At 42.8% G+C, this 23328-nt stretch overlaps 1 protein-coding gene across 8 annotated transcripts in view; it reads right to left on the bottom strand.

Annotated features, from left to right (window-relative positions):
• Positions 1 to 6582, bottom strand: part of ANO5 (anoctamin 5) — a 69441-nt gene extending 62859 nt beyond the window's left edge. For all 8 annotated transcript variants that reach the window (XM_033150949.1, XM_033150958.1, XM_033150967.1 and 5 more), the window contains exon 1: positions 6450 to 6582. In XM_033150949.1, coding sequence (XP_033006840.1) covers positions 6450 to 6507 — 58 coding nt within the window. In that variant the 5' untranslated portion in view covers positions 6508 to 6582. The remainder of the gene's footprint in view (positions 1 to 6449) is intronic.
• Between the last annotated feature and the right edge of the window lie 16746 nt (positions 6583 to 23328).

The following is a 23328-nucleotide window of genomic DNA, read 5'->3' as shown; positions in this document are numbered from 1 at the left end:
TCAGTCGTGTCCAACTCTTCGTGACCCCATGGACCAGAGCACGCCAGGCACGCCTATCCTCCACTGCCTCCCGCAGTTTGGCCAAACTCATGCCAGTCACTTTGAGAACACTGTCCAACCATCTCATCCTCTGTCGTCCCCTTCTCCTTGTGCCCTCCATCTTTCCCAACATCAGGGTCTTTTCCAGGGAGTCTTCTCATGAGGTGGCCACTTAAAACATTGTAAAAATGCCATCTCACACACCTACACATTTGGCTCATAATACTTCCTGACATTCACCAAGCTGTTGGAGAGGCTGCAGAGCATTATGCTTGAATCAACATATTATGGGAGGTGTGTGGGGGGGGGGGGTAAGAGTAGCTTAATTCTGTGAGGAAGTCTTTGTTGAAATAAAAGCAGTTGTTGAACAAAACACCTCTAAATGTCCAGAGCTGACCCTGCTCAATTTTTTGTTATGACAGACAACATTAACTTACATTTCAAACCTCTAATAAGTCACCATTTACTAGCAGCCAGGCTGATAATAAAAAAAAGACACTCGAAGAAATCAGAGGGTGCTTCTTTGACAAACTGGTACAATACAGTACGATAAAAAGCACTAATGGAAAAAGTGACTAATAAAATAAAAAATGTCACAAGGTTAAAAGCATAAAGATTCTTTTGCAACTGATTGGTGCTAATTTATTATGTATAAAGCTAAAAATGAAAACAGAGGACTCCTTTCATGCTATAAGACTTTTTGGTTAGCATAGCTGTTTATTGCCTTTGATGCAAATAAATTGGACAGGAAGTGATAGCAACACGCAATGTTAGAAACTCAAGATATATAAGCTAGGTGCCAAGTGGCTCCTTAAACCAAGGTTACAGTCACCAAAACAGAATGTCTAGTTGCCATTTTTGGGTAAAAGAGCTCTAAAATCTTATTTTTCAAATGATGGATTAACCATGATTGACTATCCGGCTAGTTCAGATGACAACCTTGAGCTAGGTTAAGAACTTTGAGAAGTTAAAAAAGAAAAGTCACTTGATCCAGGGACAGTCCATGAATATATTGGCCTTTTCTTAAAGCTGACTGAACCAGCTTAGGCTGCACAGAAAAAGCATTTTGTTTCCAGAAATTCATTCCAATTGTGCAGATGAAATATAACTGATAGAATTCTACAGGATGGGATATTAGTATGTGAAAACAAACCAGATCCAATGATCCCCAGGCATGCACCTCCAGATGGTGGAGATGTCAGGCACCATCCTGGCACCCACTTGGTTGCAAGTGGTCAAAAACCAGCTGCAAAGTGTGCCTGGCACCTGGCTAATTTCAAACACTGCTTTCACTATGCAGAACCATGAGACCTATTTTGTCATTGTTTATCCTGGCCCTTCAATGGTGTCTGACTTGGAATATGACTTCTGTGGAACTTTTATAGCCGCATTTCTGGGCCTTGAAGGAATTGGAAAGCTATTGAAGTACTGTATAGCCATATCTCCTAGCCTTAAAGAGATATAAGAAGCAGGTAAAACAGCATTCCAGGGCACCTTTGGGGACAAGGAAAGAGGCAATGGATGAATAAGTTAGGGAAGGGGGTGACTTTGGACCTAGGAAATCAACAGTAGAATGTAAGCTAGAAGTGGGGAAAGAGTACCGGTAGATAGGGAGTAGAGGCAGCATTTGCTTGCTTTGCTGAAAGCCTCCTTAAGGCCCTTATTGCTTTGCTCTTTTCAATTGCTTTCAGGCTCATCCTATATCAGTTTTTAAGGTATGTGGTTGAGGCCTGCCTTTCCAGGCTTTCCCTGGAAATTAGCATAGTCAACTGAAGTGTTCAACTAGCACAAAGACACATGACTGAGAATTTGAACCCCTTTGCCTTCTCCTCTCCCCATGAATCCTGTGCATGCCCCCATAAATCTACTCTAGAGGATTGTGGGAGCCCCCAGAACAGATTTAGGGGTTGCACAGGGAGAGAATAAGCTCTGTTGTGCAGCTAAAAGTCATTGCACTAGTGCAGGCATGTCCAACAGGTAGATCCTGATCTACTGGTAGATCACTGGACATCTGTGGTAGATCACTGGTAGATCACTGGCTCCCCACAAAGAAGCCCAGCAACTTTGGCTCCCCTAAAAAAAAGCTCTACATCTTTGCCCTGAAGCCCCCCTAACAGTGCTTTCATTCCTTAAAAAAAGCTCAACTTTGACCCCAACCCCCCAAAACATGGATGGCTTTCCTTCCTCAACAATCTCGACCTGATCGCAGTCTCTTGCAAGTTGGCCACCCCTGCACTAGTGGAACTGTTTAACTGAATACCACTCATGGTCTCAGTTTCCACAAGAGCGCCTCATCTGCTTCATTCTTTCACCACCTAACAGGGGGGAACTTATACAACTGAAGAGAATACACCTGCATGTAAGCGACTATGTGAATGTGTATGTGCATGTGTTGTGTGTATGTGTACACATGACAGAAAAATCACACATGTAGTATGCTGGCTATTACAAAAGACAGGATGTCAGAGCTGCTAGAACTCTGACTTCAGTTTTATTCAAAGATGACACCTATCCCAAACAATCTGGGATGCCATGGAATGTTTTAAAAAACTTTCAGGTCAAAGGCCACTGAGACAGAAAGTTCAGTGTGTTGGTGGTAGGAATGGAACCAGTGAACATCAGTACATTTCTAGCTTGCATTATATTTTAATAATGCGTTCCTTTAATGATTAAGTAACAACAGAGGACAGATGCAAGGCAATAATTGATGCAATGGATTTTTTTCCTGGCTTAGTAACTGCTTTGGGAATGGCATCAACTATGCACTTTGTAAATATTCACTTTAGCTTAGTCATAGCAATAACTTCATCTCAGACACTTACGAGAAAAATACTCCTACTTGGAAGTCATTATGAAAGTGCTTAGTATGTCTATTTTAGGCAGTATTTAATTTACAAAATAATGTTTCCCAACATGACGATAACACCACACTCTGACTTTCACGTTATATTGGTTCACTTGATCTATCTTATAAAAGGGACTGAAAACTAAGGGTCTGAAAGAAGGGATGAAGCGGGTTTTTTTCCAACCCTAGATTTTTCTGTCATTTTTTTAGTTGACTAGTAGTATACACATACACACATCAGAACTTCACACATACAAAAACACATTATTTCACTTCTCTACTGCTATGACCTGGTTGCCATAGCTGCCACCAAACAACAACAAAACAACATGGCTTTCCACTTCCACACTCAGTTTTTCTCCTTCCTCACCCCAGCCAATTTTGTTATTTCCATCCTGTAGCCTAGCCTACAGAAGGACCTGCCAGGCATACAGTCCTATTCTCTTCTTGGTTACCACACAACATATATGTGTGTGTGTGTGTGTGTGTGAGAGAGAGAGAGAGAGAGAGAGAGAGTGGACTGACCAATATATCCCATTCAGCTAGATCAGGTAGCATCAGCACCAGCCATGGAGGGCAAAATGTTGGGGCTCATAGCTCTCAGAGGGCTCACAAGTGCTGATCATCACCCTTTTAAAATAAAATAACTGAAGAGAAGCACTGAGTGGAGCAGCTGCAACAAGCACTATAATTATGCCTCTGCCTTCAATGTAGAAATCCCAGAAATATTCTGGGGTAATGAAGACAGTACCTGCAGCAACATTGTTCAGTACACTTCGTTGCTTTGCTTAGTGATGCCACCCTCCATGCTCACTACAGCCCAGCCTGGCAAGCCTATGAGGATTGGGGGAACAGGTGGCAGCAACCAGTCCAGAGTAAACAGTGAAGCACTGAAGAAGCAGCTGCAGGAAGTACTAGTATTTTCATTTCCCTCCCAAAGCCCTGTTTAGGGAGGAGGCAGAGGCCCACTCTAGGCTGGTGAAGGACCTGCATCCATTCCCCACTGCCATGTCTAGCTTATCCATAGTACCCATTCAATTTCACCTTGAGGTGAAAGTTCAGTAAGTATCAGTTCAAAGGCAGTGACATAATTTCCAATTTGCATATAATGAAGGCAAGAACTACCAGGCAAATAATCAACAGCATCTGGTAGAGTGGAGCTGAAGCTTCCCCTCCAATGCTAGCATCACTGCAGCTTACCTGGGCAGGGCTGGGTGATATCAAGGTTGAGCTGTTTTACAGCCTCCATCAGCGGCCACAAACACCCAACCTCATCACTACCCTGCCCTGTCCATCCAAGCACTGGTGCCAGAACCTACACCAAACCAGTCACTACTTGGAGTAGTTTTACAGCATGTAGAAGGGGAGAAACACCCAGACTCCAACTTTCTAACTTGTGTTCAAAACTTTTGTAGTAAAAAGGCCCCAAGCTTAGTACCAGTGAAAGACAATTTGCTCATATGTCCTCCATTGTTGCACCTTTGGGAAACCAAATCCTGCATTCATCTATAGCTTCATAATGAAGCAGGTTTCTTTCTTGTGCTGGGTCAACCATGTAAAAGGTGCTTTTAGGGTAATGTATGAAAATGTTATTTGCCTCTATTTCATCTCCTTTACAAGACTACTTTTCACAGGTTATGTACTGCGTTTAACGAAGGTGGCCTTGTGAGATCCAAATAATGTTTTGAAGAGGGTCTCCATTTCACAGAGCAGGTCCATTTCCTTTGAATTACAATGCAATTCTCAAAACGCTGCAGGAAAAGAAGTTCCTTTGGAAAGCTAACAAATAGTATAATCCACATTAGCGCAATACCTGTGTTAGGCTAACCCAAATGCCAAAACCAGTGTGCAAACTTTCAACTCAAGCTTTCAACTCAAAAGATTTCACACTATTTTGGGGTAGGTATTTTGGCTGGCTTGATCAAAGTATTGTGTTAAAGATAAATTGTGATTTTTTCCTTATGGACCATCTTTGTTTTTTGTGTAGAACAGTGATCACCTTGGTGGCCCTAAGGTATATTTGCAAAATCACTACTTCTTGCACTTCACAGGGGGCAATATTTTATTCTATGTTTGAAATGGCAAGCACTTCCTTCACTCATGAAGGGCCTTTCCTGAATGTGTGTGTGTGTGTGAGGGTGCTCAACTATGTGATTGAGAGGGCAGATAGAGAGGGAGGGGAGGGGAGGGGTGGGGGGGAGGGGTGGGGGAGAGAGAGATCTATGTGCATGTGCAGCCTGTGTGAGAAGACATGTATGTGTGGCTGTTTAATGTAAAGTGTGTGTGTGTATGATTGTGTGTGTGAGAGAGAGAGAGACAGAGAGAGAGACAGACAGATATATGCATGTCTATATGTGTGCAGTGCGTGTACTGTATATGTATGCTGTGTATGACAGAGTGTGGTGTGCCCAAGCTGTATATTTTTTTCCTGGTACAGGGTCATGCTCCCTGTTCCTAGCATGGGTGTGTCCAGTGGATGGGTGTGATCTTACAATCATGGCCAGCAGGACACATATGACTGCCCACAGCAAGAATGGAGGGAAGGGAGCAGCTATTATTTTGTGTTATGCCATGCCCTCTATGGCAGCAACTTTGAGAATGGCACCCACAGAACTTTGAATTCTGTCTGCTGGTCCAAAAAGGTTGGCAGCTTCTGGTGTAATAATAACAGCTTTCAGAAAATGATATGAAGGCCTTGGCATGGGCTGATCAGGACATTCCACCTTTTCTTTTCTTTTCTTTTTTAAGAAGGGGAAAGTTAAATAATGGGCATAAGCCTTAGCTCCATTATCTCTGATGCAGTCTGATGAACTGGCAGTTGGAACAATCTTGGGAGCCACATGATCTCAACAAGGCCTCACTCTCTCACCTTTCCCCGATGGTGCCAGATGCAAAACACCGCACCTTCCCATGAGCTTTGGGTGACATATAGGCGTATAATGTGGCCGTCCTACGATCTGCTGAAGGGAGGACCCTCCCGTAGAAATCTACTCGCGACAGAGCCTTTCGGTTTGGTTCACCCCTGGGAACGGCTTGAAGAGGCCTCTGGAGCCGGAGTGGACTCTGGAGCCGCTTCCATTTGAAGAAAGGAGGGAGCCACCCTCCCTCCTTGCACGGCCGCCTGGGAATTCCGCTAGCCTCACTCCTTCTCCCCCACCCGAGGCGCGCCTTTTCTCCGGGCTCACCCTTCCTCCCCACACCGCAGGTGCCCACATGGAAAAAGTGAGCCTGAGGCGACGCATTTCAGCCAAACACCGGGCGGCGGAATGAATAGCCGCTGCCAGCCCCGCCCGCCCGCCCAGAACCAGGCCGGGATCCTCCACCTCCCAGCGGCACCCGGCCCGCTTCTGTCTGTCTCGGGGGGTTGGTGGGGAGAAGCTGCGCCTTCAGCACCGGACAGGGAGCGCGAGCCGGGCAAGGGAAGCCCCGGGATTCCCAGGCACTTGCCCAAGCGCCGCCTCAGGACAGGAGCAGGATTGGAGAAAGGGAAGTTTTTCCCTGGGCAAACCAGCGAGCGACCAAGACCCCCCCCCCCGCCCCCTTCCCTCCCGATGGCTTTACTCACCGTCATTGGCCAGACCCATCTCGATGAGGGTCTCATCCTTCTTGCCCACTCGGTTCATGGCTGCCCGGGAGAGGAGGCGGGCGAGCGGGCGAGCCAAGCAGCCTTGCCCGCTAGAGAGAGCCAGTGTGTGGGGAGAAGAAGGGGGGAGGCGGGCGGGCAGAGCGCGAGCGCGCCGCCCCCAGCCTTTCCTCTCTCGCGCGCGCTCTCTCTCCGCCCTCGCCCTCGCCCGCCCACCGCTTATCTCTTCGCCCTGGAATCCCAGAGGGGCAGGGGACGACCTGATTAGTGTCCGCCGGCAGAGCTCAAGGAACGGGTGGGAGGGAGGGGAGAGGTTGAATTACTTCAAGGGGAGGCGCCTCGTGCGGCCCTGGAAGCTGAGCAGGGGAGGAAAGGGAGGGGGCGAGAATGCGCGAGTCGGGGTCTGCGCGCGCTGCCAAGGTTGGGACTCGGGTTACTCCTGCGGATTGCGTCACGGGGAGAGGGGGGGGGAGGCGCCGAAGCTTTGCTCCTTGCGCTCTCTCACTCTCTTGAGGTCCACACCCTTTTCCTGTTGAGTCTTTTGGTGCTGCTGATGCTGCTGGTTGGCTGGGTCTCTCTCTCTCTCTCTCTCTCTCTCTCTCTCTCTCTCTCTCTCAGCAAACTCACACCCACGTTCTGCATTAGGATAGAGGCATTCTCAAGAGTATAGTCACCCGTCCTCCACCCCCCTCCTTCACAAAGGCGAATATTTTTCACTTTCACTTGAGTGTTATTATATTTTTATTTTTATGGCCATCTTCAAATATCTCAAAGGCCAGGCGGAGCAAGCTTGTTTTCTCCTGGTGACTTCCGTTTCAGTGTATCTGAAGAAGTGTGCATGCACACGAAAGTTCATACCAATAACAAACTTAGTTGGTCTCTAAGGTGCTACTGGAAGGAATTTTTAATTTTATTTTGTTTTAACTATGGCAGACCAACACGGCTAATAACACCCAAAAGAACCAAGGTCACGACTGACGTTATGCCAAACACACAAAGATCGTAATCAGCCGGTTACGATCTTTGTGTGTTAGACCAACACAGCTACCTACCTCCAATGGATTCAAGTTACAAGAAAGGAGATTCCGACTAAACATCAGGAATAACTTTCTGACAGTAGGAGCAGTTTGACAGTGGAAGGGACTCCCAGGAGAGGTGCTGGAGTCTCCTTCCCTGGAGGGTTTTAAGCAGAGGTTGAAGGACTATAATCTTCTTCTTCTTCTTCTTCTTCTTCTTCTTCTTCTTCTTCTTCTTCTTCTTCTTCTACCCTGCCCATCTGGCTGGGTTTCCCCAACCACTCTGGGCAGCTCCTGCATTGTAGGGGGTGGACTAGATGACCCCCGGGGTCCCTTACAATTCTGTTATCCTGTTACCAACACCACAAACGGGAGGCTGTCAACTTCAAAGAAGTGGAGAGGGAGGGAGAGGAAAGTCACCATAAGAACAGCCCTGCTGGACCAGGCCCAAGGCCATCTAGTCCAGCACCCTCTTCTCACAGTGGCCAATCAGAGGCCTGTGGGAAACCAAGCTGGAAATGAACACAAAAGCCCTCTCCTCTTCCATGGTTTCCATCAACTTGTGTTCAGAGGCATGATGCCCCTGATTCAGTTTTCTCACACCAGTCAGCTAGAAAATGTGAGGACCATGTGTGCCATCCTGGGAAAGGATTAGGATAAGTAAAAGAAAAAGGAATCTGCATCTCCTTTCCCCCCTCTTTACAAGCCCCCCCCCCCATCCTGAAGCTGCATTTCCATCACTGGTTCAACACTTTTATAAGTTTAATGGGGATACAATTACATAGCAAGCTAGTTCAGTAATAAAATAAAATCACCCCTTGCTTTTTCCTGTAAGACCAACCGCAGTCGTTAACAGTCGTCAATAGGTTTACCACACCTATCAGCCAATCACCCATTCCCACCACCCTTCTGAGTAATACCACTCCCCACCCTCTCACTATATATAAGGGTCTGGTGACTTCTGTTTCAGTGTATCTGAAGAAGTGTGCATGCACACAAAAGTTCATACCAAGAACAAACTTAGTTGGTCTCTATGGTGCTACTGGAAGGAATTTTTTTATTTTGTTTCAGTAATAAAAAGTTTTGAATGCTTTTAACAAGAGAACCAGAATAATTTGTGCATGGTTTCAAACAATAAAATGATCTAATCATGAATAAGAAGGGGAGAGGAAGTATATCACAGTAAATTCTTAAGCTGAATAAACTCCAGTGAAGTCCACTTGAAATACAGTAAATTTCAATTAATGTCTTTCCCACATCGGTCTGTACGGCAGACACTGCAACTGTCCAACAGTTTGACCTCACCCCCAAATGCACACTCCTCTATTGTCTCCCAAGAGAGACAGATGCCAACAATTGTTATGTATGTATGATTGGCCTTGGTATTATCAGCACATGTATGCAGCAGCAACACATGTGCGTGTTGGATTGTCACAAGTAGTCTACAAAATGATTTATAATATATTAACTCACCTATAAAAGTACTCACTTGTTCGCATACCTGTTCCATTTTATAGAACCTACTCTCTCCGTATGACCCTATCTGGACCCTGAAATCATCCTCTGAGGCCCTTCTTTGTGTGCCTCCTCCACAAGAGGTTTGGAGGCTGGCAACTTGAGAATGGGCCTTTTCTGCTGTGTTCCCGTTTGTGGAATGCTCTCCCTAGGAAAGTATATCTGACACCTTCATTATACATCTTTAGGTGCCAGGCAAAAATGTTCCTCTGGTCCATGGGGTCACAAAGAGTCGGACATGACTAAATGACTAAACAACAACAACAACTTTAAAGTATTTTTTTTTGTGAAGGGTCCAGTTAATAGATCTGAATTGGTCTAGTTAAGTGCTCATGAATTCTTTCATTGATGCAGTCATTAAAAAAACAACTCAGAAGCATAGTATGATATATACAATGTCCTGGGCTTTGAAATAATTGGGGCCTTGGACACAATGTTAAGCAGATGCCACATCTTTTAAGATTCAGCCTATATAATTTCTGACTGCTCTTCAGATAATAAGGATTAAAGCAAGCAAAACTCTTCTGCTACCAATCAGATATCTTTATGTTTTCATTAATTACTAGTGTATCTATATTTATGAGTTACTAGTATTGTAAGCCACCCAGAGTGGCTGGGCAAACCCAGCCAGATGGGCAAGGTACAAATATCATCACCATCATCATCTTTAAATTAATTATTACTAGAATATATTACTAGTATATATTTTTATATGTAACTTGCAACTGATGTGCATAAAACACATGCAGCTTTATGCGCTTGACAAAAAAATAGTGGAGGTGGAAAGGGGGTGGGCACCCAAGAAAAAAGACTTTGGCAATCCCACTTGCCATTGAACCCCGTGTGTTTTGACTATATAAGTTTTTGGTTTTATGCGCCATCCCTGGAATGTAACCCTTGCATAAGTTGAGAGTTGCCTGTATACTAGTGCACTTGGTATTCCCTTGGCAAGCAAAGCTATATGATTTATAAGTGAATAGGCCTGGTTGTGGCAGGTCTTGTTTATGTTTCCTAGATAGGTATCAAATATAGTTACTTGAAACAAAAAGAAAAGTGAGGCAACAGGCAGGCACACAAGGTTGCTTGTCGGCTTCAGTTCAAAAGAGGCTGAAATACGTCCGGACTCTCAAAATGTTACCCATTATCAAGTGGAGTAATAAAACACTGTGGACCATTATATGTGCTGTACAAGTGTGAAAGATCATTTATAACTCTGGAACTGTCTGTTAGAGTTATGAGAATATTGTGTAGCCTTTTTCTCAGTACTGGTTCCAACTAGCACATAAGAGCACATGACAACTTCAGGAAAAGCTTAGAGAAGATAAAGATCAAGTCAGTTGGCTGATCTTCTGAGACAAAAATTTCCCCACATTGTGGCTGATTATTTCTTAGAATAAAATGTTGAATGTCTACCGCCAACACATTTCAGTTTAATTAGCGCCAATGGAGATTTTAAACTGCCTACTGCTTGTGAACTTTGTTCATGATTAGTGGGCAATATATATTACTATAATAATGCCTTCCCAGATCAAACCGAGGTCTGCCTAATGACCATCACTGTGCTTCTAGTAGCATCCAGCCAGATGCTTCTATCAACCTCATAAGCAGCATATAGTAGCAGTGTCTGTTATCCTTTGTGCCCATCTTCCAGTGCTCTAGTCTAGAGGTAATGAACACACACACAAAAACCATCAAACTCACTATGGCTAGCCTTCCCTTCATCTAATTCCTTCTTATAAGGTGTGATCACCACACCATTGTGTGGTTGTGAATTCCATAAGTTAACCATGCACTGTGTTCAGAAGTACTTCCCTTTGTCTAATACTGTGTATAAGATTTTTTGGGGGGGGGACTCCTCTCTGCCCACCCTCCCCAAAAGTCATAACTTTGTATGAAAATTCATAAAAACATATAACACAAATGATGCCTCGTATCAGGAAAGCAACCAAGCAACTCCACGTGGATTTAAAACTTGGCATAAAGGCAGGATAAAGGATACCAACTCAATTTTACCTTCGTATAAAACAAAATGCTCTGGAATATCCATGCTCCACCCCCAGATGCATCTTTTCCAGCTGCCTGAGCTGCTGATTGAACATTTTTATTACCGATTGTGACAGTGATGCGGAAGAGAAGCAATGGATACATATGAAGAACTAGTAAAATGTATCACCTAGCTTAAACTGGTGTGGCATTATGTGAGTCTCTGAAAAATACAGAGTCTTCCTTTCCTCATTATGTAATATATAACTTGAAAGTAAGGAATGACATTGAAAAGGCAGGTATGGTTTTTGCTGGGTTGCCAGCTGAGACCTCCTAAGAATGTTACACATCTCCATTAGCAGTGCCAGCGAGGATAGACAGGGGACTGGCATTGGCTCAAGTCCCTCTGCGCTGCCAAGGTAAGTGACAAGTGGATAGCCAAGTCCTACAGCCCAGTAAGAGTTGCAACAAGTTAATTTTGATTGTATTGAGTGTTCCGGTTATTTCCCATGAATCTTTAACATGCAGCTATCCACTTACAACCAATGTACGGTATGTGAACCTATTTTTGAAGGTTCTGTATGCCATGGGGTGGTGGTGGTGGAAAGTAGTTAGACTTGCTGGTAGACCTCTGGGTGAATTATAATAGATTGTCAATAATTTATTATTCCCCAAACAGCAACAGCAAGAAAAATGGCAAGGATCTCCTCATCTCTTACAGTGTGTTCACAGTGAATTTTTTGTTTTTTGTTTGTTTTTGGTTTTTGGGTGCATATCGCAGCTGTATCCCTCCTGGCTGTTCACATCAGCATAGCTTCAATAGGGTCAGATTTGCTTCTGTTTGTGTACACAGCAAAGAGGCATTGTCGGGGGCAGGGCGGGGATGATGATGATGTTTGCCATATGCAAAGGTGCTCACGCCTTGGCTAGAGGCAAATTAGGAATGGCTAAAAGCTTCCAGTAGTTGAAATATTATCCTGGATTATACTGAATGACACCAAAAAAGGGGGTCTGACACAAAATGATGCCTGTGATTTTGAATCTATTCTGGGTGTTAAATATATGTGTGTGAGTTTTGTTGATAGGGGGTCTAATTAGAATGTTAGGACTTCACAAAAAGCAAGACAAGAATGCCAGTGGCTGTATCTTATCTACTAATTACAGACCACTCATGACTCCACCCAAAATGTTGTGCAAGGAAGCTGAACAGTTATTCTGCAGAAATCTAGAATCCAAAGAATGTCTGGTATATTTTTCTAGCCAAGTGGGTTACTGCAAAGTTTGTGGTTTACTGACATATATGATTAGACTGCCCTAATTTCAGAGTAGCTCAGGATACAATCCCAAGGAAGCTGTAGGGAGCTACAGGGGTGTGTGTGTGTGTTTGTGTGTGTGTGCACCCACCCACCCGGGGGTGCCAGCTTGAATAAAATATTGTGGGGGCCCAGGTAACCAATCACATGATGCAGTGCACACACACCATTTGAATGGGAATGCCCATCAACTTTGTGGGGTCCTGACCCCCTCAAATATTTTACGATGTTGCTCCTATGCACCCACCCATGCATGCACAGCAATGTATTTCAAAGGGTGCCCCCACCCATTTAGTTAAGGCCAACTAATCAGAGAGCAACAGTGAGTCTCCTTCTATAATAAATATCTATTTTTTTGTTCAGCATTTTGCATTTATTTTTTGAACTGGGGATTTGGGAGGGGAAATAGTGGGTGGTATCTGTATGTATTGCAACAAACTCTGTAATAATAGTTTCCCTGCATTTGCTCATTAAAACCTGCAGCTGCTGCTGCTGGATAGGGCAGGACAGGTAAGGTAGATCTCGGACGTGTGCAATTCCAGTGTTTTTTTCCAAAGTATTTTCAGAAAAATGTGTGCAGATCTGCTTCCAACAAGCTAGATATATCCAAAATGGAAAGGAATGGAGTCAAATGCTGCCACAATTATTTCCCCCCCTTTAACTTTATTGACTTTGTCAGTGAACAGAATAATGATGATAATGATATGATGGTGGTGGTGGTAATTAACTTGCCTTTTGGCTTACATATAAAAACAAGAATTGCTAAAAGCATAGAAAAAACGATCATTAAAAAATGAAACATTAATTGAATTAAAATCATATACATATATCAAATCTGTTTAAAACATACCACTACCTACAATAAAAAACAGCATGGCACCTGAACTTTCATTAAAAGCAGTTGATTCCCAAAAGCATGTTAGAACAACGTCTTCACCTGCTGGTAGGAGGACAAGATGGAGAGAGCCAGTCTAGCTTCTCCAGGGAGACAGCCAAGGCTTAGAGTCAGTAAAAAGATTTACATGCTCTCAGATATATTCTCTGATTAGAATTTACAAGGTTTTTTGATGCATGGTGCCCTCTCCTGGGCAAAATGGATACTTTAAGCCTTTATATTTTACGGTACTTCGGTTTGTTGCCATGCGCTGATTTGCAATAAATTCATGGGTAGATCAGATGGAAGTTAAGGCTTTTATTTAGATTTATACCCCTGCAGGCTTTATACCCTGAGGTCACCCTGTAGAGCTCAGGGCTGATAACCACTGTTCCTTATTCAGCTTCACAGAATTTGGTCACAAAACCCATTTTCACATGAAAAATTGATGCTGGGTAGCAATTTGTTCAGTGCCAAGGAAGGCACTACAGCTAAGACTGTGCTGGAGCTGGAATTTTAACACAAGGTTTTCTGTGGATTTATTGAGTGGCCTCTGCTATCAATTGTCAACCAAATCACACCTTAGTTGTTTAATTATTTGTTCTGAAGATGAAGCAAAAGTGACTATTGACTGCATCAACATTGTGTTTGTTTTATAAACACGCTTTTAAGGTGTATAAATAGTATTTCTGCCCCCAAAGGATGTGACCTGAGAAAGCCCCTCTCTGTATTCATGGAGGCAGCAAGTGTGTGAAAAGTGCATTCTCAGAATAAAGTGGATTATAACCATTCTAGCAGAATGAGCTTTATATTGACAAATAGCATGGGGGCAGGGATGAAGTTGTGTGTGTTAAGTATAATTTGTTTAATTGACAATGAAATGGGAATGCCTGTGTATTCATGAAAGGCTTTAACTGGAAGACTCTACTGAAGCTAAATTAAGAGCAAAAAGGGCTCTCCGAGATTTAACTGAGCTGATTTCTATTAACTATTGCTGTTTTCTGCTAGCTAACACATGTGTGTTTAAGCTTAGATCACATGAGAGGTATTGAATTGCAAATTCACCATCTTGGAAGCATGGTGGCTGGAGTTCTTTGTTCTCAGACTTTGCAAGAGCGAGTATGTACATGAAACTCTCCAGGTGAACTGCCTTAGGCAGGTTGTAGGCTGGAATGCAGGCCCTGGGGAGAGACAGACCTCTGCTTCGAGGTCTGTTGGAATTATTTCAGATTTTGTAAGATGTTGAGCCTGTGCCTTGGACTGTCACATGTCTTATGCAACTGTTTGGATGTATCAGTTGATCGTGTTCTGTTTTAAAGAAAATTTTGCAAGCAAAGTTTTGAATAATATCTAATGGGTCTGGACAATCCTTCATTTCCAAAAGGAGTCGGTTTTTACGCATCCAGTCACTTCAAACTGTGCGACATTAATGTCTGCAATAATGTGTACTGCGCCCCCAAAAGGTGCTTGTTTCCAACACCAAATGCACATTACCAGTGTTTACATGCCCTTCATTTCATCTTGCTTTATGTGAACATGACCCATATTGGCCCTGTATTTGACTGCTTACATGCCTCTCCAATTTATGATAGTTAAAGAGTGGAGTAGTAGTATGACAGCAAGTTCTTTTACACTAAGAACTAAAACTAAGGGGCAATGTTGCCAACACTTATTTTCTGACAGCCATGTAGTAAAAGCCGTGATCTTCTCCTAAATTGCTGGAATAATTTGGAAGGAGGAAAAAGTGGTTGGGTCACATAAAATAGTGCATGTCACAAAACAGACAGCAGGGTGACATATGTCCTCTAATTATTTAGTTTACAAGGAAGTCCAAACAGCTCAGACTGAAATGCTGTAAATGAATAGGACTGCAGACTAAATAAATGTACAGTATCCACATCTCAGTCACAACCGAAATAAATGATTTTTTTTTCTTGTTCACCATTCATTAAGTTTCAGATTAATTTAAAAACAGCACATATGAATTTAGATAGTTGCATATTAACATCCTTGCTAATTGTATGGATTAAAACTGAGTTAACAGCTCAATGTTATGCATTTGTTAACTCAGTTAATGACCTTGATATGTTCTTTTCTAATTCATTTGGGTGGGAAGGTTTAAGTTAACTAGCCAGTTGGATGCATTGAATGTTAATTTTGGACTTTTAGTTGTACAATCTTTCTGCTTTCCTTGTAACCCAAACAACAAATATAGCCAGAATCCAAGAAAGGACATGGCAGATGTTTATGGAATTATCCATGATGTGGGAAAAGTGGATAGACAGAACTCCCTGCCTCATAATTCTAGAACCCAGAATCATCCAACAAAAGCTGAATGTTGGGAGATTCAGGACAGATGAAAGGAGCTACTGATTCAGGAAAGATGAAGGAGCTACTGCTTCACACAGCACATAGTCCAAGCCACTAGATTGGACTGCTTTAAAAGGTTAATATACACATTCAGAAAGGGGATAGGAGGATAAAGCTTTCATGGTTACTAGTAACAATGGCTATATACAACCTCCATGATCAGAAGTGCACACATCTGAACACCAGTTGCTGGGGAGCAACAGCAGAGAAGTGTTAGCTTGGTTGGCCACTGTGGGTAGCAGGATACTAGAGAAGATACTTGGGGTGTGCATCATGTTTTGGCAGATTCCAGATCCCAAGTTGAGATGTGATTGGGACTTGTCCGAAGTGAATGAGGATCTGTACAAGGCTGCATGGGTGGAATCAGAGACTCATGAATTGCATCCTGATTCCTTATCTATCCAGAGAAAAAAGAAAAGAAAAGAAAAGAAAAACTAAGCCTGTAAACGTATTGTAGAAAGAAGGTGCCAAGTTGGGGGACGTGGAGAAGCTTTACAAAATTGAAACTTAAGTGCCTTTCATAAATAATGGACCAAGATCAAGAAGGATGAGAGGGAGCTCCTTCTTAATTGACACTCTAGTATGTCTAGTATAATTAGTCTAGTATGCCTGCAAATTTAATCCACTTCTGCTAAAATAAAAGGTGTTGTAGCTGTTTTTTGATCACCCAATAGTGAAAAGGAGTGGTAATGAGAGGAAAATAGTTGTAGATGTTTCCTTAAAAAACCCCCCCACCAAAAAAAAGAACTTTAAAGGAGTCCAGCACAAAAGTCCTATTTGCCTGTAATCTGGTGTGCTTTATTCACCCTGGAGGGGCTGGTATGCCTGTAAATATCACCCATTTCTGTCAGAAAGGAAAAAAAAGTTATAGTAATTTGTAAAATTTCCCAATAGTGAAATGGAGGGAGGAGAGAAAGTAAAACAAAGACCCTGAGCCAAATCAGACAGGCCTAACAGCACCATAGACTGTGGAAGGCAGTTTCTCAGAGCATTGAATCATGATCCAAACCTAATCTTGTGATCAACACTAGATAGGCTTTTGGCTGATTGCAGCAAAACTCTGTTTATGTGCTTTTGTTCTCAAGCCATCACCTTGCAATAGCTTTATTAGACTCAACCCAAGTGCCGCAAAGTTGTGAGCAAACTTTTGAGTTCTCCAGAAATCTTCATCAAGCAGGATATTGAACAAAACAGATGGCTAAAGGAGAGGGGGAAAGAAAGGAGGAAACTACCGTATTGGCCTGAATATAAGCCACACTGTTTTTCCAAATTCTGACCGTGAAAAGTAAAAGTGCAGCTTAAATTTGCGACCTAACAAAAATTGGCTTTTATGATATTGCTGCTGTAACAGACATATGGTAAAATGGAACAGGTGTGCAGCAGCAAAGCTGCATGCTCCGGCACCAGGGGCGGAGAGCAGGCGGGGGCATGACACACGTCCTGGGGGCATGGCATGTCACCCATGGGGGGTATGGAGTGCATCCTGGGGGCATGGTGCACGTTCTGGGGGCGTGGTGCCCGGCATGGTGGGGGGTTGCACGGCGCATGTCCGGGGGCGGCTGCGATAGTACCCCGCCTCCCCAATGGTGCCAGGGGCGGTGCGCTCCCCCATTCCTCCGCCAGTGTGGGTGTGAGTGCCTGCAGAATTTTAAGGGAGCAGCTTATATTTGGGTATTGTCTTTACCCCCCTTGAATTTTAAAGGTGTGGCTTATATTCGGGTGCAGCTCATATTCCGTCCAATACAGTATGTGGGCTTTGGATCCCTCCCCCCTTATGTGCCTATACTGCTATCTTCTATGTTTGTGTGTAAAATGTAGCCATGTTCTTGTCTATTTCTGCTCTAGTGAGATTCCGTAAACTGCCACGAGACTTCCAGGTATAGGGTGGTATATAAATTCAATAAATAATAATGAGAATCAGAATACATTTGGGCCAGTTATTTTGCAGTGGGCATTTCTGTGGTTCCCACACCAAAAATTGAACCTGAAGGAGCGTCTCCACTCCCATTATTCAGCCCGGACACTGAGATCCAGCACCGAGGGCCTTCTGGCGGTTCCCTCATTGCGGGAAGCAAAGCTACAGGGAACCAGGCAGAGGGCCTTCTCGGTAGTGGCGCCCGCCCTGTGGAACTCCCTCCCTTCAGATGTCAAAGAGATAGACAACTACCAGACATTTAGAGGACATCTGAAGGCAGCCCTGTTTAGGGAAGCTTTTAATGTGTGATATTTTAATGTATTTGATTTTTGCTGGAAGCTGCCCAGAGGGGCAGGGGAAATCCAGCCAGATGGGCGGGGTACAAATAATAATAATAATAATAATAATAATAATAATAATAATAATAATAATAATAATAATAATAATAATAATAATATTAACCAGGCAGGAAGCATACTTTTCCATTCCACAAATAATGAAACATTCACTTCCTATGAGAAATCTGAGACCACTGAGCAGGCAGAAGAGCAAGTTGTCACCAAGTGCTCCGCCGTGCAATGCTATGGAATTCCATCCATTCATTCATTAAACACTGTAATGTTAGCAAATGAAAGAGATAGGCAGCAAATCTTTCACGAAAGGCATCTTGCAAACAAGCAGGAGAGAAGGGCACCCTTTATGATACAAAACAAATCGAACCAGCATGTTCAGAGACCTACCTGCAGATGACTGAGCCTTTTCAATTGGGCAGCTGTATTAAAGAAACCTTTACTCATTACATGGGTATCAAAAAGCATGAAGCATTCTGAAATCAAGGAGCTAGTGCCTAAGTTCAAGTTTATTGAAAGAATGATTGATCGCTTGCAGAGTGGCAAGAAATTACATGGTGCAGCTCTTACTGCAAACAGCTCTCTTACTTGCGCTTTTATTCCTTAGCTAAAAGATGTTGTGAAATGCTAGTTACAGGAAATTGACCCTCTCCTATTCTGACACACAAATATCCTACACTTAAGACTACTTTACTATTCAGTACAATGCAGGTTTTTCTAAATTTTCTTTTGTTGTTGTTGTTGTAGTGGAGAACTAGCCTCATGCCAGGTAGGGGTTAACTTTTCTGACAGTTAGAACCCTCAGGGGCGGGCTTAGCCTGAGTATAAAACACCCCTCCCAGTGGGCAGTGAGTTAGTTAGAGTCAGAGTTAGATTTGGAGTTGAAGTATGGGCAGGAGGAGTTAGAGTTAAGTGCGGGGAGTTGAAGTGTGAGTCAAGAGATAGAGCTGGGAGTTTAGAGTCTTAGGTGGATGTTAGCAGAGAGGATAAAGAGATTGTGAAACGCGTTGTTATTGATATTTAGTTTACTATTAGAGGTATTAGGCCGGTAACATCTAGAGGTATTAGGCCGGTATAGGACAACTGTTTTAAGCTTATTGAACAACCTTTTATTTTATTTTATCAGCAACCACAAGCTTTGTACGCAATAAACATCTTTTTAGTTCACAATATCCTCGTCTGTGGTGAATGAAGTAAGCAGGATCCAGCTAGTAGTCTGAAGGGCTGCTGCTGGGAACTGTTTGTCGTTGGTGCAGCACTCATAGACCGTAAAACGTCCGGGGGTGGGCTGTACAGGGCGAAGGGCCCGCGACATTAAAGTGGTGGCAGCGTCGGGACGAAAGATAGTCATAAAGTGGTGGTCACATTGAGATCAAAGTTCTAAAGTGTTGGCAAGAAGTGCCAAGGTACAAGAAGGATTTAAGGGTGACGCATTGTGTGAAGTGTGAGGCTTAAAGAGGATTTAAGCAAACTTCTGTGAGACTCTACAGTCTAGTCAGGAAGGGGGATCGCATACACCTGGAAAGGGAGAAGGGGAATTCAGAGAGGAATTACCTGGCCCTAGGGTGTAGTGTGATAGCGCCTGAGACTGTGAGATTGTGAGAGAATTACAAAGATACTCTGCGTTTAAAACTATTTCAGGCAGAAAGGTTTATAGTGAGAGGTCGGAAAAGTACGCTGGACAAAGTGCACTGAGGTAACTTTAGGCGTGACTTTGGACCTAAGCTGTGGAAACTAAGCCTGGAGGAATAGTTTAACTGAAACATCCTTGATTTAAGTACAAATATAATACCACCAGATAACTAGAAAATGCCACCTAGAAAGACTAAAACAGCTCTTAGGGACTCACAAGTAGAAAGCTCTGAAGAAGAAAATGGGGTTTCGCAGATTGAAGAAACCAGTACTGAAACAGTTAACAAAAATCCTGCTGAGGGGACTAGTTTTAAAGCCTCAGAGGAATTTGAGAAATGGAAACTTGAGAAGGAATATAATTTAAAATTCGAGCTAGCGAAATTACAAGCTGAAGCAAAAGAGAGAGAATTAAAATTACAAGCTGAAGCAAAAGAGAGAGAATTAAAATTACAAGCTGAAGCAAAAGAGAGAGAATTAAATATTGAAAGAGAGAGAGAGAGAGAGGCAAGAGAACTACAAGAGAAAGAAATGAAACTAAAAGAGAAAGAAATGACCTTAAATATTGAGAGAGAAAGAGAACGGGAGGAAAGAGAATATTTATTAGAAATGAAAAGACTTGAATTATCAGCTGTAGATAATAGAAACAACAACAATAGTTCCACACAAAATCCTAGCAGGGTGGATTTAAAAAGATTCCCTGACTTCAAAGATAAAGACGATCCTGAAGCGTTTATCATTTCTTTTGAGAGGGCTTGCGAAGATTTTGAAGTAAAAGATGAGGAGAAAATGCAAATACTGAGAGCTCGTATTAGTGGAACATTAACAGAGATTTATTCTCAAATGCCATCTGATCAATCCAAAGATTTTGAAGCATTTAAACAGTTGGTTTATGTTAGATTCGGAATTACTGCAGAACAACTGAGACAAAAGTTTAGAACAATAAAAAAAGTGCGTGAGGAAACATTTGCTCAACTAGGAGCTAAAACTACAAATTATTTAAACAAGTGGCTAGAACAGGAGGGTGCCGATTCTGTGGCAAAAATAAAAGAGGTGATCGCATTGGAACAATTTTATGACACGATTAATAGTCATCTGAAGTATTTAATTAAAGAAAGACGCCCTAAAACCATCCTGGAAGCTGCTAATCTGGCAGATGAAATAAATGAAATCCGAGAACACGCTTATGATGCCCCAAAATATAAGGACAAACAGTGGGAAACAAATAAGTTTAAGAGAATGCAACAGCCCACAAAGTTTACCACAGAAACTGCCAAGAAAATTTTTCCCGCCAATGCAAATGTTCCCCATAACACGCCTATGACAACGGGGGGGACTGAGGGAAAAGTAAATAAATATAGTGAGGGTAAAAGGCCTGAATTAATCTGTTGGCAATGTGGGAAAAAAGGCCATAGACAACTGGACTGTAGAACTGAACTCAGAACTAGGAGTGCAAATACTATCCCTCAGAAGCAGACATATTGTGTCCAAACTGTGGAGACAGAGCCAACTGCCAACATGGTTGCCACGGCAACCGAGGCCCAGTCAGAGGCTGATGAGTTACCAGTGGCCCAAGTTGTGAGGTGCTATATAATTCAACAAGATGACATGCTATTACACAAAACAGGAGAAGAAATTTGGGTGAATGGTAAACCATATAAAGGCTTAAAAGACACAGGGTCTCAGATTAGTATTGTACATCCTGATTTGTTAAAGCCAGAAGACTTTATTAAAGGCAAAACAATCAGTTTAAAAGGAATATCAAAACAGCCAGAAATCTTGCCAGTCGCATTAGTTAATCTGACATATAAACAATGGTCTGGAAAATGGCAAGTAGCAGTTTCACCAGAAATCCCAGCTCCAATGTTAATCGGGTGGGATCTCCTTGACCATGTACAGAGTGCATTTGTAATAACTAGGGCACAAAAACTGCGACAGTTACCTCAGGAGGAAAGGCCTGATACAATTGCTGAACTGACACAAGATACAAGTATAATGCCAGTTACAAATAGTCAAGCAGCTAGTTTTGCAGCCAAGCAGAAACTAGATACAGATTTACAGAAATATTTTCAAGCCACAGCCGTGAATACAGTATTAACCCCTGAAAGCCCGGAGCGGTTTATAGTCAACAATGGGTTGCTATACAGGGAGATTCTTTTAAAGCCTAATAGAGGGGGTAATGAGATCCACAGGCAACTGATAGTACCTACTGAATTCAGAACCAAGATAATACAACATGCACATGGCAGTATCTTTGGAGGTCACTTGGGAATCACCAGAACCAAACAAAGGGTGTCCCAAAATTTCTTTTGGCCTGGGATGGGCAAGCAAATAAAGTTATTTTGTCGAACGTGCCATACTTGCCAATTACAAGGACATGGGCAAGATAAAACGAAAGCACAATTATGCCCCTTGCCTATAATTTCCCAACCCTTCCAACGCTTAGCAATAGATATTATTGGACGACTGCCAAAAGCCAGTCGCAGGGGACATCATTATTTATTGACTATTGTGGATTTTGCGACTAGGTATCCGGAAGCGATTCCATTACGAAACATAGAGACTGAAACAGTGGCTTCAGCTCTAATAAGTTATATGTGTCGGCTAGGGTTTGCAGAACAGATCGTGACAGACCTTGGAGCCTCATTTACCTCTAAACTGATGCAGCGTTTGTGGGAGAGGTGTGGGATAAAACATATCACCAGTACCGCTTATCACCCTCAGACGAACGGCTTGGCAGAACGTTTTAATGGAAGCCTGATAAGAATGCTGAGGGCATATGTAACGGAACATCCTCACGATTGGGATGAAAATATACAAGCCTTATTATATGCTTATAGATCCATACCCCAGGAAAGCACGGGTTTTAGTCCCTTTGAATTATTGTTTGGGAGAAAAGTCAAGGGTCCCCTAGATTTATTAAGATTTAATTGGGAAGGACGGCCGGTTGGAGATTCGGAGAATGTAGTTGATTACCTATTTAAATTGCAAAACACTCTCAAACGATCACTAGAACTGGCAGGAGAACATTGCAAGGTTGCTCAGCACAAACAGAAAGTTTGGTATGACAAAAAGGCACGTGTGAGATCTTTTGAGCCAGGACAGGATATTTTATTAATCAGACCAGTAAAAGGGAATAAGTTACAACTGACCTGGGAAGGTCCTTTTAAAATCATTTCAAAAATGAATGATGTAAACTATATAATTCAATACGGTGAAGGCAGGCGGGTCGTGCATGTGAACATGATAAAGCCTTATTATAAAGCAGAAGGGTGGTCATTATTTGCTATTAAAGAAGATCCCCAAGACATGCCAATACCTTGTTGGGAAAGGGAGAAGAAACCCTGTCCAATAACTGACATTAAGTTGGACCCCCAACTAACGCAGTCCCAACAAGAAGATGTAAAACAAATTTTGACACACTATGCACCCACGTTCAGCAATAAACCAGGTATTGCTAAAGGGGTAATGCATCAGATTGATACGGGCGATGCCAAACCCATTGCATTGGCTCCGTACAGGATTACAGGCCATTATATAAAGACTGTAACCGAGGAAGTTCAGGAGATGTTAAAAGCAGGCATTATTGTTCCTTCGAGCAGTGCATGGGCAGCCCCTGTTCTTTTATTAGATAAGCCCGATGGAACTATAAGATTTTGTCTGGATTTTCGCCGTCTTAACCATGTGACAAAATCAGATGCCTATCCTATGCCTAGGCTCGACAATTTAATCGAGAAAATTGGAAGCTGTAAATACATATCTAGTTTGGACTTAACAAAAGGATACTATCAGATTCCAATGCACCCAAAAGATAGGGAAAAGACCGCTTTCAGAAGTCCTATCGGTTTATATGAATTTACAGTCATGGCGTTCGGTCTAAAAAACGCACCAGCCAC

Source organism: Lacerta agilis, chromosome 1 (assembly GCF_009819535.1).
Source record: "Lacerta agilis isolate rLacAgi1 chromosome 1, rLacAgi1.pri, whole genome shotgun sequence".
Lineage (NCBI taxonomy): Eukaryota > Metazoa > Chordata > Lepidosauria > Squamata > Lacertidae > Lacerta > Lacerta agilis.
This window is presented reverse-complemented; position numbering and strand designations above follow the sequence as displayed.